Here is a 14,522-nt window from a genome sequence, read left to right as displayed (position 1 = left end):
CAAAAGTAATCACCATATTTTAACTTGTACAAACATTTTGGTGCTTGTCCAGAACTTCTATGTTATCTGTGATAGAAAATTGTTCACTAAAAAATTATGTAAATTGATTAAGTAGATTTATTTTTAAATAGTAAAAAAAAAAAAACTCAAATTTTTTGGCCAAATGAACAAAAATAATATTGTGACAGTATTTTGAAAACAAGGGAGATAACTCCTAATAAAATCTGTATAATTTTAGAAAGCCATTTTAACATTGCAAAAACTCAAATTCTCTTAAAAATGATTTTCTTTATAAAAATAAAACGGCACAAGAGCATGATTTTTATTTTTTTCATTTTTGAAGAAATTCTTTGAGGGAGAGAGATCAAAACAAAATCCCTATCTAAAAATGTCAGATTTGCATAACTTTTAGTTAAAAACAAAACAAATATGCTAAAGTAATACAATAACACAAAATTATACATTATCTAAGCATGTATTGAATTGAAATAAAATTAAGAAAAATTTGTTTTCTTGATCAAAGGAAAAAAATCACACACATTCGAAAAATGACTGTTCAAAACTATTTATAAATTAAAAAAATTATACATTTTCATATGACAACTTTCATTCATTTCAGAATTTCCTTAATTTTATTGTTGAGATAATTAGTGTTTTATTTGTTTTTAATGTTTTGTTTTTCACTAAAAATCATGTGAAACTGACATTTTTGGATATGGTATTTTTTAATTGTTTTCCCCCTCAAAAGAATACTTCATAAACGAAAATAAAAATTAAAACAAAAAAAACAAAAAGTAATGCACAAGTACCAATAAAACTACTTGATTAATTTATGTAATTCTTGGGATACAGTATTTTCTGTTCATCACAGGTACATGCATCGTACAGATTTTTCTCTATTTTTTTTATTTTTTAACCCTTTGGACTATGGTCCAATTAAGCAATAATTAGTCAAAAAGACAATAGGCAATCAGCAAAAATATTCCTTAATGTATTATTAAAAGGCTGAAATATCTGCCGTGTTTGGCAGATATTTCAGCTGTACAGGGTTGGAAAGGTTAATATAAGGGGAATTCTGTAGAAGGACTAACAATTCTATTCAACTCATAAAATTTTATGTATGAACGATTATTTATGTCTTTTTTCTTTGTTCTTTTCTAGAGTATTCCATTGCTTGGTATCTTGCTTGACTTGTGGTTTGAAAAAATTGATTCCATAACGCAACCAGAGCGAAGGAAACTGGCTGCCTTGGCAATATCTTCACTGCTTACAGTTAACCTTAGGTAAGTCATCATCTTGCCATTCCTATTTTTATAACTTACGATTACTGATCTATATAATAATTTTATGTTTGTGTGTACGTTATCACTCTACCTCTTTTTAGAAAAGATGATTCTGCTTGATCGCTGAAGATATAATGCGGAAAGTTTTATTTTTCTGAATTTTGGAGAATTTGTACTGTTTGGACTACTGTTCTCCTCACACAATATTTCAGTCGTAACTTCTAACTATCTTTCAAGTGTATCTTGTCAAACTCGTGAATCTGCAAAGAATTTCTATTGGAATCTTTTCTTTAATAATCTGCAGGTATAGTACGCTCTTGTTTCATCAGCTATTACCGAGTAAAAGTTCTTAGTAACTTGCAATTGTATTTTGAGTATTGTCCACACTGAGAATTAAACCTTCAGCATCTAAAAGAGTGTAACTTACAACTGAATTTTACCAAGTACCTTATCCACTACACCACGGGTCTGCAAGTCGTCTAAATAATTGGCAAAAAAAGTAATATAATTGGCATAATATAAGCCAAAAAAGTAATTTATCAATATCATAATCTGCTCTTTCCTTTAGTTAATCCATACGACTTGAAAAAGGCTAAATACAAAAAAAAGGACAAATTCATGAAATTTGGCTTTAAAAAGGCCAATCTGGCAACCCTGGACAAGAATAAGAAAGTGACCTCTCTTTGATTTAGTCTTGTTTTTGAATATCTTAATAATATATGATTATTGTTTTAATGGCGTGAGAAAGGAACTGGTAGTAATTTCAGTGTGCAACGATTCTTTACTGAAGAAAGAAATGTGTGAAATGTTATGTTTAAAAAGAAAAAAAAAGGGAACATTCAAAAGAAATAGGGGAAAAGAACATTGTCTGCCAATAGGTGCTGAACTGAAGAGTAAATTAAAAATTATCTCTTAGAATGTAATGTTATTATTTATATTGAACTATGTAGCACAATATTACCTTTTTTAGTACTTATCTCATTTGGGCCAGTTCTTTATATGAAGTACTATGGACACTATTTTTATAGAAATGTTAATAAACTCATATTCGCTGTGTGTTTTTTTTTGTCCAAAACTAATTTTTGGTGCTATCCAGAAAAATATCAGCTTTATCAAAATATATTTGATTGGTGAAGTAATATTGTGTTACATAGTTCAATAGAAATAAGAAAATCACATTGTAAGAGACAATCTTTAATTTACTGCTTCAGTCCAACACCTCTTGGCAGACTATGTTCTATTTTTTTTTAATGTTTCCTTTTCCTATGTAAAATTTTGTGGAATTTTTTTCTTTGAAAAGTTGCCACATGTCGAAATTACTACTAGGTAATTTCTTACACCATTACAACACTGATCACATGATATTCAAAAACGAAGCTACATCAAAGGGAGGTAACTGATATCCTTGTCCAATGTTGCCAGATTGGCCTTTAAGTCAAAATTTTGTGAATTTGGCCTTTTGAAGCAGTTTACACTTTTTTAAAGTGTAATGTATGGACTAACTAAGGAAAGAACAATCAGAATAGAATCTAGGATATTGTTCTCTCAATCATCTGAGGAAGTTAATCTGAGCATTGCTTAAATATCATCTCTTCATATAATCTGTTTAAATTCACTAATATTTAAGAACTTTTTATGTTTTAATACAGTGTTTATTTTTTAACATACTTTTGGTCTACAGATGTTTATTGAGATATTAAATTGCAATCACTTTCACAAAATGTGTTTAAGACATTTATTTTATGTGATAATTTTAGTTAAATACAATTATTTTTTATGACATTGTTTTCTTTTCTCATTTTTTTTTCTCAGTCCAGTGACATCAAGATTTGGTAATATTATAAATGTCTGTGTGGAAGTTCTGCATGACATCTGCCGAGCAGACTGTGATACTGGCAATCAAACAGAGTAAGAAATATCCCCCACTTTTTGTTTGTTTGTTTGTTTGTTGTCATATCAGTGTTAAAAAAGATGTGAAATAAAGGATGTAAATTTCCAGTGTTATGTTTTTGATAATTTTTTTAGTTTTTTTTTTTTTTTTTTTTTTTCAACAAAAGTGTGATTAAAGGTTGTTTACATGTTCCATGCACAGCATAGTTCAGAAAAATGCATACCAATGCAAAACCACTAAAGAAATGCAATTATTTTTAAATATGGAAAAATTTGAATCAAAACCTAAAATTGTGGTCAGTGTTTTGTGATCTGGAGGGGGGAAGGCACATGTTTGCCCCGTGTTTTAGATTGTTTTCAATGAATCTGTTTAAACTGATAAAAATTCCTTTGGACTAAAAATATACATTTTGCAGAAAGTAATTTTTGCTGTTTTAAAAATTCATTTTGAGGCCACTTTGTAAAATGGACATTAAACTGATGTTGATGATGATGACCAGAAACGTTAGTTTCTGGTTTTACATAACATCTGTGGTGTTGATAGTGAGCAATTTATTTTGCGTACTATTTCTGTATCATGGCACATGTTGAACCTAGCTCTGGTCTACCAGTCTACCGTGTTTGCTACTGATCTCGGGACTGGCTGTCTATCTTTTTTTTTTTTTTTTTTATACATGATAGTCACCACTTATCAAGGCCTGGAAGTCACTCTGAGATAAAGGTTATTGCGTGTACAGTAATCAATGGGATATCATAGTAATCGTTAGTATTGGAGATTTGATAAAGTGTCCTTCTTAAGGGGGGGGGGTCATCAGGAATTTGTTTATGTTGGACTTGAAGACATCCATATCTGGACTGCTATGGACTGTCATGCATCCATTCTGCGTTTATCCGGTACACTGTATGTTCTACGAGAACAACCAGCTCAATTTATCGTAGGTGAATGTCACCTCAAGTGGTTGGTTGTTTTCTTAAAACAAGTTGGCCCAAACCCAGAAACACTTGGTTGCAAAGAAATAGTCGAGACAGTTGGCTATGCAAATGGATTTTTCTAAACCTATAAAATGCTTGGTTGCGAACGAATAGTTGCGGCAGTCAACTTATCCATGTCACAAATTTTTTCGCCGAATCATCGACTACATTTGCATAATTTAATAATAGAAGTGGATAAAATTTTCTGTTTATCAGTTTTTGTCATCTGAACTTGTTGTGTTAACATGTTGGTGATTCTCTCTAATAACCCTGTTTGGTGTTTTTGTCTTCCTCTTCTGTTATCTCTGTTATTCCTATCCGTTTCTCATGATCTAAAGATTGACTTGACTTGCGGCGATATTCATCCAGAATAGCTTGAGCTAGCTCCTCCCGTAAAACATACAGGGTCCGCAAATCGAGCATGACAAAATGGTGATAGGCAGCCAGTTTTGTAACCAGCGACAAACGCAGTGGACTGGAGCTAGGTTTGACGTCATCTTAGATATCTTTAGCGCGCTTCCTGGGCATCTTCGCTAACCTTGAAGTGGAATTCCTTTTAACAGACTCAAAAACACTTTCGAAAGGAATTCTTATTTTTAATACAACAATGGTGAGAAGTGTTTATTTTCATCAATTTAAAAACTTTTGTCAGTAGCAAATAGTGTAATTTCAACAATGCTCTTCTAACTTGAGTCAAAAAGGAGTCCTGGTTCATTCCTGGGTTTTGTGTTATCCAACCCCTGAAGGGATGTCATTGAAATTTCTCTCTTTTTAGATGTAGCTTTTTGTTATAAATGCAAAACTTTAGTAAAACTTTACCAACATGCAAAAATTCAAATGTAATATAAACAAGCAACTTGCTGCACAACTCCCCACTTAGATGTTTCCTATAAATCTGGCCTCTAATTCAGTAGCCTCTTAAGTCTCAGTGACTATATGCTTTGTTCGAATTGAAGAAAAGTAAACAAACCAAGACCTGTCAAAACTGCCTTCATGTTTTTTTTTTTTGATATTGAAATTGATTTAAACAAATTTACAAACGTTAAAAACAGATTTATGTTGTTGCAGTTTATATGACGAGCCTAAATCTTGAGATGGATCCTAACAATGATAAATAACTTTTCTTTTTTTTTTTTTCAGTTGCCTTGTGATTGAAGAAGATGAAGAAGTCTTAAACAGTGATGATGATCTCGACACCGAACATGACAAAAGGAAGCACATGGTAGTTGAGCCTTTATTTTTATCGCCCCCCCCACCCCATCTTTTTAAAAAAATTTTTTTTTTATCTATGAAGATGTTGCCTTGTTTTTTAATTTTTGACGTGATGCTTTATAATTTGGTTGTCGTATAGATATGTCTCACAACAGATAAAGGTGTTGATTATTAAAGAAAGAAAATTACTTGCATGATTAGAGTATCCTATATCTTTACAAAGTTACAGTTGGCCCATGCATCAAGTATTGCCACCACATCTTGGCTGGTGTATCTACCACTAGTCTCTCCCTCGTTCAAAAACGAGTCTCTATCCTAATAGGGCCCACACTTTCAACCAAGCTCCAACCCCTGTCCCATCATTGCAATATTGCATCCCTGTGTTTGTTTTACAAGTACTTTAATGGAATGTGCTCTGATGAATTAACATCACTTGTGCCCCCTCGATGTACATACTCTTGACAAGCAGCAAAATCTCACTCCTTCATTATAGAAATCCTTAGATGCCGGAAAGTCTTTTGCTTTAATAGTTTTTTTTCTTTTGGATTGTTAGACTTTGGAATTCCCTCCCTGTTTTCTGTTTTACTGACTGTACTAACATGCACAAGTTTAAATCTACTGTGAACAGATACCTCAGTGCTCAACTCCTCCCATCCCCTGTTAGACATTATCTCTGGTAGTTGCCACTTATATCCAAGTGACAATATGCCTTGTTTGAGGTGAAAAAAATAAATAAATAAATAAGTGGCCATTTTTCTGAATGTTAAAAGTTCAATCTTTACTTCAGGCGATAATAACCAAAAATAACAATAATTAATATTTCTATGTTGATATGGCCGACAGAATAAGAAAATCTACCACTTTTTTTTTTAAAGGGTTTAGTTTTCAATTGTCTTGGTTTCTGAATTTGACTAAAATCTCCAGATCAAAAATGTCAAATTGACTGAAATATGAAAATTTGACATAAAAAAGTTTGATAAATTTTTTTTTTTTCTAAATTAAAAAAAATTTCCTTTGCATTCTAGACAGCGCTTTCTATTCTTTACAAAAATCATTGGCTTTCGTCTTGCAACACAGCATCGCAAATTAAATTCCTCCAATCTGTTAACTGTAGAAAGAGAGCACTTTTTAACAAGATTACACTGTTGTTGGATTTGGGGAGCTGTTTCAAATGTGTTTCTGAGGCTGCGGATCTTGATAGCATTGTCTTTCCTGTAAGAAGTAATTCTAGGATGACTAGTTTTAGGGGCATTGCGAACACTGTTGGTGTTTTGTTATTTTTGCACAGTCATTCATACTGTTTTCTAACACTGTATTTCAATCTGCGGCCGATTTCTTGATTTCATAAACCAGAAAGGTGCAGATTAATGAGCTCTGACGTTCACAAGAGAGACTCGAGGTGTATGGACTAAATGTTACGTTGCATAATCTGGGAACAACAACAATTACGATTAGAGATGCTTAAAGGTGGATATTTTAAGCTGGTTTTAAGCTCATTTGTTGCTGCAGAGTTTCTCTCTGCCTTCTTGATTTGAAGCTAATTTTTTAAATTGACATGAACACAAGGATACTTCAATTAAAAGTCAAATATGAACATGTAAAATTATAGAAGAATAAAAGGTGAATAAAATGAGGCTAGGTTGTTTAAACAGTTACGTTCAATTTTAGTTTAAATTTGCAGTTTTTGAAAAATTAAGTGCGGGCTTTCGTTTTGGCAGTACTGTGTGTAATATATAAATAAATTTATTTAGTAACAAGAAAACAAAACAAAAACGATCTGTACCTAAATTTTACCGGTTCTTGTCCAAAATTCCTCTATATTAAAGACAAAAATAAAGAAAATTCTGTATAATGTACGTATTTGTGACAAAATGAAAATACCATGTTCCAAAAATCGTGTTAATTGATCAAATAATTTTATTTTCAAATTCGGAGGATTGACAGTCTAGTCCACCATTAACAAAAATAAATCACAAGGGAGAGAACTCAACAATAATTCATACTTTTCTAGGTTTATGTTGTAATGCCTACGGGTTCCCACCAATTGTTTAAAATGATTTTCTTTATAAAACAAAACTACTTGAACAATCTGAGAAAATAGACCACATCCTGTCTGCACACCCCTCGGCTAACATCCACATCTGTGGTGACTTCAACGTCCATAACGTGAAATGGCTGACCCACTCAAATAAGACGGACGATGAGGGGAGGTTCTGTCATGATTTTTCTATTGCTTATGACCTCACTCAGATTGGTTGCGAGCCCACCCGTGTGCCCGATACTAGAGGTCAATATGCAAGCCTCCTAGACCTTTTTCTCTCAACTTCCCCTGAGCTATGTTTATGTTCCGTTCTTTCTCCTCTAGGATCCTCCAACCACTCCGTCGTATCAGTTAAGATAAAAATGAAATGTAATAAGTCCCCAGACGTACCCCTCCACCGTACTGTATACCGATACTCCATGGCTCCTGACTGGGATAGCTTCCGTACATTTATATCTGATCTACCTCTGCATTCCATGTTTAAAAAGGTTGTATCCTCTATAGTATTAGACCTGATCGAATGGTTAATTGTAGGCATAGACCGATTCGTACCATCTAAAAAATTCCAACAAAAACCTAACAGCCAGCCATGGTTCTCCCCAGAATATGCTGCTGCTATCGCACACAGAAATCACTTTTTCCATAGCTACCAACGTAATAGATGCACTGAGACTAAAGCTGCTTTCAGGACTGCCAGCAACCACTGTAAAAGAGTAATAAAAAATGCAAGAGAGCTATATGCCCAGTCTGTTAAATCCAAAGTAGCTGATCAGTGGCTTGGTTACCACCAGTTTTGGCAAATAACAAATAGGATCCTGAACAGAAGTGTGCGTTCTATCCCAACCATTATCAATGGACCAAAGGTCATCTCGTCAGCGTCAGACAAGGCCAAACTATTTGCCAAGAACTTTGCAGCTAATTCTACCCTATGCGACAAAGGCGATCAATTCCCCATATTTCCTCCTATAACACAAAACACGCTAGGTAACATACAGATATCTGTGCATGAGGTCGCCAAACTAATCAAGAACCTTGATTCCAGTAAAGCAACTGGCTCTGACGGCATCCCAATTATAGTGTTAAAAAAGCTTCAACCAGAACTTGCTCCCATACTTACAAAACTGTTTAAGCGTTGCCTTAAGGAGAAGTGCTTTCCAACACCCTGGAAAACCTCATCAGTATACCCTGTATTTAAGAACTCAGGTGATAAGTCATCTCCCTCTCAGTACAGACCAATAAGTCTCCTGTGTGTCATGAGTAAGTTGCTGGAATCCATATTAAATAAAGAAGTAGTCAACCACAACAGAAGTAACCTTCTTAGTGACACGCAATATGGTTTCCGTTCTGCAAGATCTACAACAGATGTGCTAACGGTTATATCTCATAGGATTAGTGAATCTCTTAACAAAGGCTTCCTTTCTAGGGCAATTGCTCTTGACATATCAAAGGCCTTCGACAAGGTATGGCAAAAAGACCTACTTCACAAGATTTCCAGCTACGATATAACTGGAAATGTTCTCTCTATCATGAAATCATTTCTCTCTGATAGGCTCATAAGAGTAGTGGTTGATGGACAAAAATCAGAGGCCTGCAGTATTAATGCTGGAGTCTCTCAAGAGTCAATCCTGGGCCCAACTCTCTTCCTGATCTACATCAATGATCTTCCTAAACACATACTTAAATCATTCATTGACATCTATGCTGATGACATGATCATCTACGACAACACATCAAAGGCTGTAAATGACAAAGCTCTCTCTGATTCTCTCTCCTCTGATCTCGAGCGTGTGGTTCAGTGGGGGAAGACGTGGCTGGTTACCTTTAATGCATCTAAGACCAAACTCCTATCTTTACATCATCAATGCTCTGATCCCCATCTGGCATCAATTGAAATGGATGGCTCTCGTCTAAGAGAAGCCCCATGTTTTGACAAGCTTCTGGGCTTGACCTTCACTCCTGATCTGAAATGGAACACGTACATCAAGTCTGTTGTCGAGGTTGCTGGAAAGATGGTGGGATCCTTCTACCGCTCCAGAAGATATATCACTACTGATGCAATTCTCTATCTGTATAAAAGCCAAGTACGTCCAAGGATGGAATGCTGCTGCCATATCTGGGCAGAAGCTGCTAAAAACAGCCTATCCTGCCTTGACAGAGTACAAAATAGACTTTGTGGCTTAGTGGGGGATGCTCTTTTCTCTTTCTTGCAACCTCTCTCCCACAGAAGAGACGTTGCGAGCCTATCTTTGTTTTATCGTTATTTCCATGGCAGGTGCTCGTCTGAACTCCAATCTCTGGTCCCCCCTCACCAATCTTTTACGAAAAGCATCCGTCTAGCTGAATCCACTGTCAGAAACTTTCCCCACTCTTTATCTATGCCTAAATCAAAACGTAGATTCCATGAACAAAGCTTTCTTAGAACTGCACGCCTGTGGAACTCTGTTCCGTCTGCCTGCTTCTCACCTGACTACAACCTGGATGTCTTCAAGTCCGTAAACACGTTCCTGATGAACCGCTCCATTGGGTAGACACTTTATTAAATCTCCACACTAACGTACTGTACTTACAATAACCCTTATCCCTGAGTGGCTTCCGGGCCTTGATAAGTGGTGTCCACCTTGTAAAAAAAAAAAAAAAAAAAATTTGCATAATTTTTGGAATATGATATTTTTTTTGTCACAGGGGTGGGGAGTAGAGATACAGATTTTTCTTTATTTTTGTTTTTTAATATAGGGGGAATTCTGGAAAAGCACTGAGTGTAAACTTGATTTGAAGCAGATTGTTAAACTTTTTTTTTTGCCTTAAAATATTTTAAAGTGTATTTTATAAATGTAATTTTTCATTTTTTTTTACTTTTCCAGTTGACGCGTCAAGATCCTGTGCATATCTATTCACTGAAGGAGTTTCTTCTTTCTCAACTGACGTTGTGCCAACAGTTACATGGCAATCTAATCTTTAATGAATTGATGACTCAAGTTGACCCAGAGATTCTGAAACAATTGCAAGAATTCACCTCATGAGCGATAGAATTGTTAAAAAAAAAAAAATAAAAAGTAAAAACTGTCTTTTTAATGAAATTACAAAAGAAAACAAAAGCAAAAAAAAAAAAATTTAAAAAAAGGACAAAACTGAAGAAAAGGAAGAGGTTTCATTTGGCCAGATCTGTATTTCCTCTACTAGTATTTGTTCAACATTACTAAAAAAAAAAAATGTTGCCCCCTTTCTCTAACGATCATTTGCCTTGCTATAGCATGTTGCTAAAAATAATAATTACACTGGACATTCCTACCACTCTCCCTTTAAAAAACTTTTAATATAAAAAAATAAAAAGAATAGATTAAATAAACGATAAAACTGGTGGTGTATGTAAATAACAAAATGAAAAAAATAGAAAAGAAAACTCCCCCCCCACAAAAAAAAGAATGGTTCTTGTCCAGAATCCTCTCTAAATTAAAAAAAAAAAATTTGTATGATGTATATATTCGTGATGAGATGAAAATTTATTAAAAAAATCACATAAATTGATCAAGTTGTTTTATTTTTAAATAAGAACATAAAATTTTATGAGTAATCGAATAGTGGCTGTCTTGTTAGCCATTTTGAAAACAATGTACAAAAAAAGAAAACAAAGGAAGATAACTCAGTAATTCAAACTAGCAAAATTTATGTTGTAACGTCTACGAATTCCCAATAATTGCTTAAAAATGTTTTTTTTTTTTTTAATAAAAAAGTAAAACTATTTGGTAAAAACGTGATTTTTGGAATATGATATATTCATTTCATCGCAGCTATGTACGTTATACAGATTTTGCTTCGGTTTTGTTTTTAATGCAGGGGGAGTTCATGGATAAATAGCATGAATGATGGAACTAAAAAGAAAAAAAATATCTAAAAGGATGAAACTGGCTGTTTATTTTTATTGAGTAATTTTTGTTTTTGAAATATGCTTTTGGTACTTGTTTCTGATTATGCTGACATGAAAAAAAAATGTGTCATTATTTTTCAAACAGTCCAATTGTTGTTGTAGGTGCTTCAACATATATGGACTCTAAGAATCTCTGTGCATTTTAATCATAGACAAGTACAGGATGAAAAAAGTCAACCATGAAATCATTAATAAAATATATGACCTTACTTGCAATCCGACCATATTTGGTACCAAAAAGAAAAAAAAAGTCTGTGCCTGACTTGCCCAAGTTTTAGGCATGAATACCAACAATTTTTGTTTTATCACCATTCAATTAAAAGCACACCTGAATATGATCTTCAAAATTGTTAACATCTCTGACACGCTCTTCTTGGCACGACTGAGTTGTAGTGACCTTCCATTCACGTATAGTCCAAGAATTTTTTTGATAGACCTTATCTTTGAGATAATACTAAAATCTGGTGCGGTTAAGGTTTCGTATTTGGATCATTCAAACACTGTTCTCATCTCGTGTGTTCACAATTTTTCGGTCAATATAACCTCCAACTTTCTTTAGGTGTATCTTATTGAACTCGGGGAATCTTCCTAATGAATTTGGGAATCTGCACTGAATTTGGAACGGGACCTTTTATTTAATCTACAGGGGTAACATGCTCTCATTCCGTCAGCTTTGATTGGAAAGAAGTCCTAAGTAATCCGCATTTTTGAGTGTCACCCGCATTGAGGCTGAACCTGCAACCTCCAGAAAGTGTAACTTAAAACTGAATTTTACCAAGTATTGTATCCATATGCCATAGGTCTTTGTGGACTTCTACCCAATCATGGCTGATGGAACGAGACTCCTTCCTATTATTGAACGAGACCATGCTACCCCCCTATGGATTAAATAAAGAGTTGTGATCGAAATTCTGTGTAGATTTCTAAGTTTGACAGAAAGATTCCAGAGTTCTGCAAGATGCATCTAAGAAACTAACACTCAAGATGAGAACAATAGTTTGAATAATCTAAGAATCAATCCTCCACTAACCCTAACCCCCACTCAAATATTTAGAATTGGTTAAAGTTTGAGTGAAGTGAATCACACGTTCTACTGATGAAATTCTAATTAAAGTGACTCCTTCCTATTATTGAACGGTGACAAAACAAAGACTGTTGGACATTCACGACTGAGACCTGGAAAACAAGTCAGGCATAGAATAAATTTTATTTCTACCAAAAATTGATTGCAGAAAGGATTTTGAATTTTATTAGTAATTGACTGGGTGTCATTTTTTTGTGAGACACCCTCTAGCTTTTATTAAAGTTGCTATTATTATAATAGTGTTATGGATGTCACTGTGTTAGTGTCTGTATTAAAATTACAGCTGCGCAAAATGCTCAGTATTTAATGATTAGTTACATGAAACAATTGAATACCATTCTGTCAAGACAATTGTAATGAGTGTGAATATTGCCTCAAAAACATGTACATGTCTACACGATTTGTTAGGTTCGGCTGCTGAATGAGAGAAAACCAAAATGGTGATGCGCAGTTGATTTGTCTTCAATGAACGTGCAAACTAATGCCGAAATCTCACTGAATTCTTATTGCTCAAATGCAGATTAGACAATCTTGGGCTGTATATAAGCAAGCTGTTTGAAGAACAGGAGAGTTTGTATTTGAGGAAGGTGAGCTATATATACATACTATTTAGCTGAGAGGAAAGAGTAGTTAAGAGGTTGCATGAATAATGTCGTCAGTGAAAAGGTGCTGTCAATCAGAATTGCAATCTAGTGGATTTTATTTCAAATAAACGTCTGTATCTGTATCACTGGTCAGAGATCTTTGAAATGATGACACACCCAATCAATTTGCACAGGTTGCCAGCTGATCACCTTGGTGACTTGTCCAGTTCTATATTTTCATGTGTATCTGCCGTGTGGGTTTTTAACCCAAATGGCATTTCCTGTTTTTATGCCTCTCTCTAGTCACCTCTGATTTGGGCAGTGGATTAGCTTCAATACTTTTTACTATTATTGTCAGATTCCGTCACTCAAGATGTTAAGAGTGAACTATAGTTTTAACCATATAACGACACGATTAATTTGTCTGTGTTTGAAATGCATTGAGATTTTAAAAGTATAACCCTTGGCATACCGGTACCAAAAAAAAAAAAATCAACTATTGAAAACCAAAAAAAAAAAAAAATTTTTTTTTTTGTAGGATTATTGTAAAGAGGAACCAAAACTTTCCTCTGACATTTTTGTCATCGTTGGTCACGGTACAATTGGAAACAATTTGAAACAAGGAAAAGAAAATTATTTTCTATGATTTTTTTTTTTTTTTTTTTTTTTTTTTTTTGCATATATTTATGATCATTGTATCAATGATGGAATTGTCAAGCAAAGGAGATGAGCGAGAAAACCCCCCCAAAAAACTGAAGAAATAGAAATGACACTTGATGACTAAACAATTATTTTAATGACTGAAGATGACTTGTAGTAAAATGGAGATTTGAATTACAGTCATTAGAAATTTCTTATTTTTCTTTTTATTGGTTACTTATATCACCCCTCCTCCTCCTTTCTCCTTATATTAGCAGCCATTAAAAAAAAACAAAAAAAAAACAAACATTTCTATTGCCTTTCACAGGAGTGATCCTTCTTTTTGAGCGATTTCATCCTGCAAAAAAAAAAATAAAAATAAATAATAAAAAAACGAAACCCAAAACAAACCAAAAGTTAGGTTTAACATGAAAAGATAAAAAACAAGATCTACATTTTTATTTTTTAAAATGGTTGTTTATTGCCCTCTTGTTAAATCGTTTAGTAATCATTACTTTATGATTGAACTATATTTCAATTTTTTGGTTCTCGTCCAGAATTCCTCCTATATTAAAAAAAATTAAAAAAACACCATGATATACATATCTGTAATAAAACCAAAATAGCATATTCCAAATACCATGTAAATTGATAAAAGTAGGTCTATTTTTCAACAAAAAATCAAATTTTGAGTATCCGAGGATTGACAGTCTCATCTGACATTTAAAAAAAAAATATCTTTAGAAACAAAGGGAGAAAACTCAATAATTCAAACTTACTAGATTTATGTTGTAATGTCTACAAATTCCCATTAATTAAAAATGTTTTTTAAAAACTACTTTATCAGTTTACATGGTTTTTGGAATAATACAATACGGTACATACATCATAC

The 14,522-nt window shown here is 33.6% G+C and overlaps 1 protein-coding gene across 2 annotated transcripts in view; it reads left to right on the top strand.

Moving 5' to 3' along the window:
- The window catches only part of LOC145270104 (importin-11-like), a 108,605-nt gene extending 97,577 nt beyond the window's left edge, over positions 1-11,028 (top strand). Inside the window, exons 23-26 of one of the 2 annotated variants that reach the window (XM_080125709.1) lie at positions 1,162-1,283; positions 3,096-3,191; positions 5,286-5,367; positions 10,260-11,028. In XM_080125709.1, coding sequence (XP_079981835.1) covers positions 1,162-1,283; positions 3,096-3,191; positions 5,286-5,367; positions 10,260-10,418 — 459 coding nt within the window. In that variant the 3' untranslated portion in view covers positions 10,419-11,028. The remainder of the gene's footprint in view (positions 1-1,161; positions 1,284-3,095; positions 3,192-5,285; positions 5,368-10,259) is intronic. The other variant, XM_080125707.1, reaches the window with a different exon arrangement.
- The last annotated feature ends 3,494 nt before the right edge of the window (positions 11,029-14,522 follow it).

The sequence above is a fragment of the Euprymna scolopes genome, chromosome 4 (assembly GCF_053919585.1).
Source record: "Euprymna scolopes isolate OS-2025 chromosome 4, ASM5391958v1, whole genome shotgun sequence".
NCBI lineage: Eukaryota > Metazoa > Mollusca > Cephalopoda > Sepiida > Sepiolidae > Euprymna > Euprymna scolopes.
The sequence above is the reverse complement of the archived record's forward strand: the minus strand, read 5'-3'. Positions and strand labels throughout refer to the sequence as shown.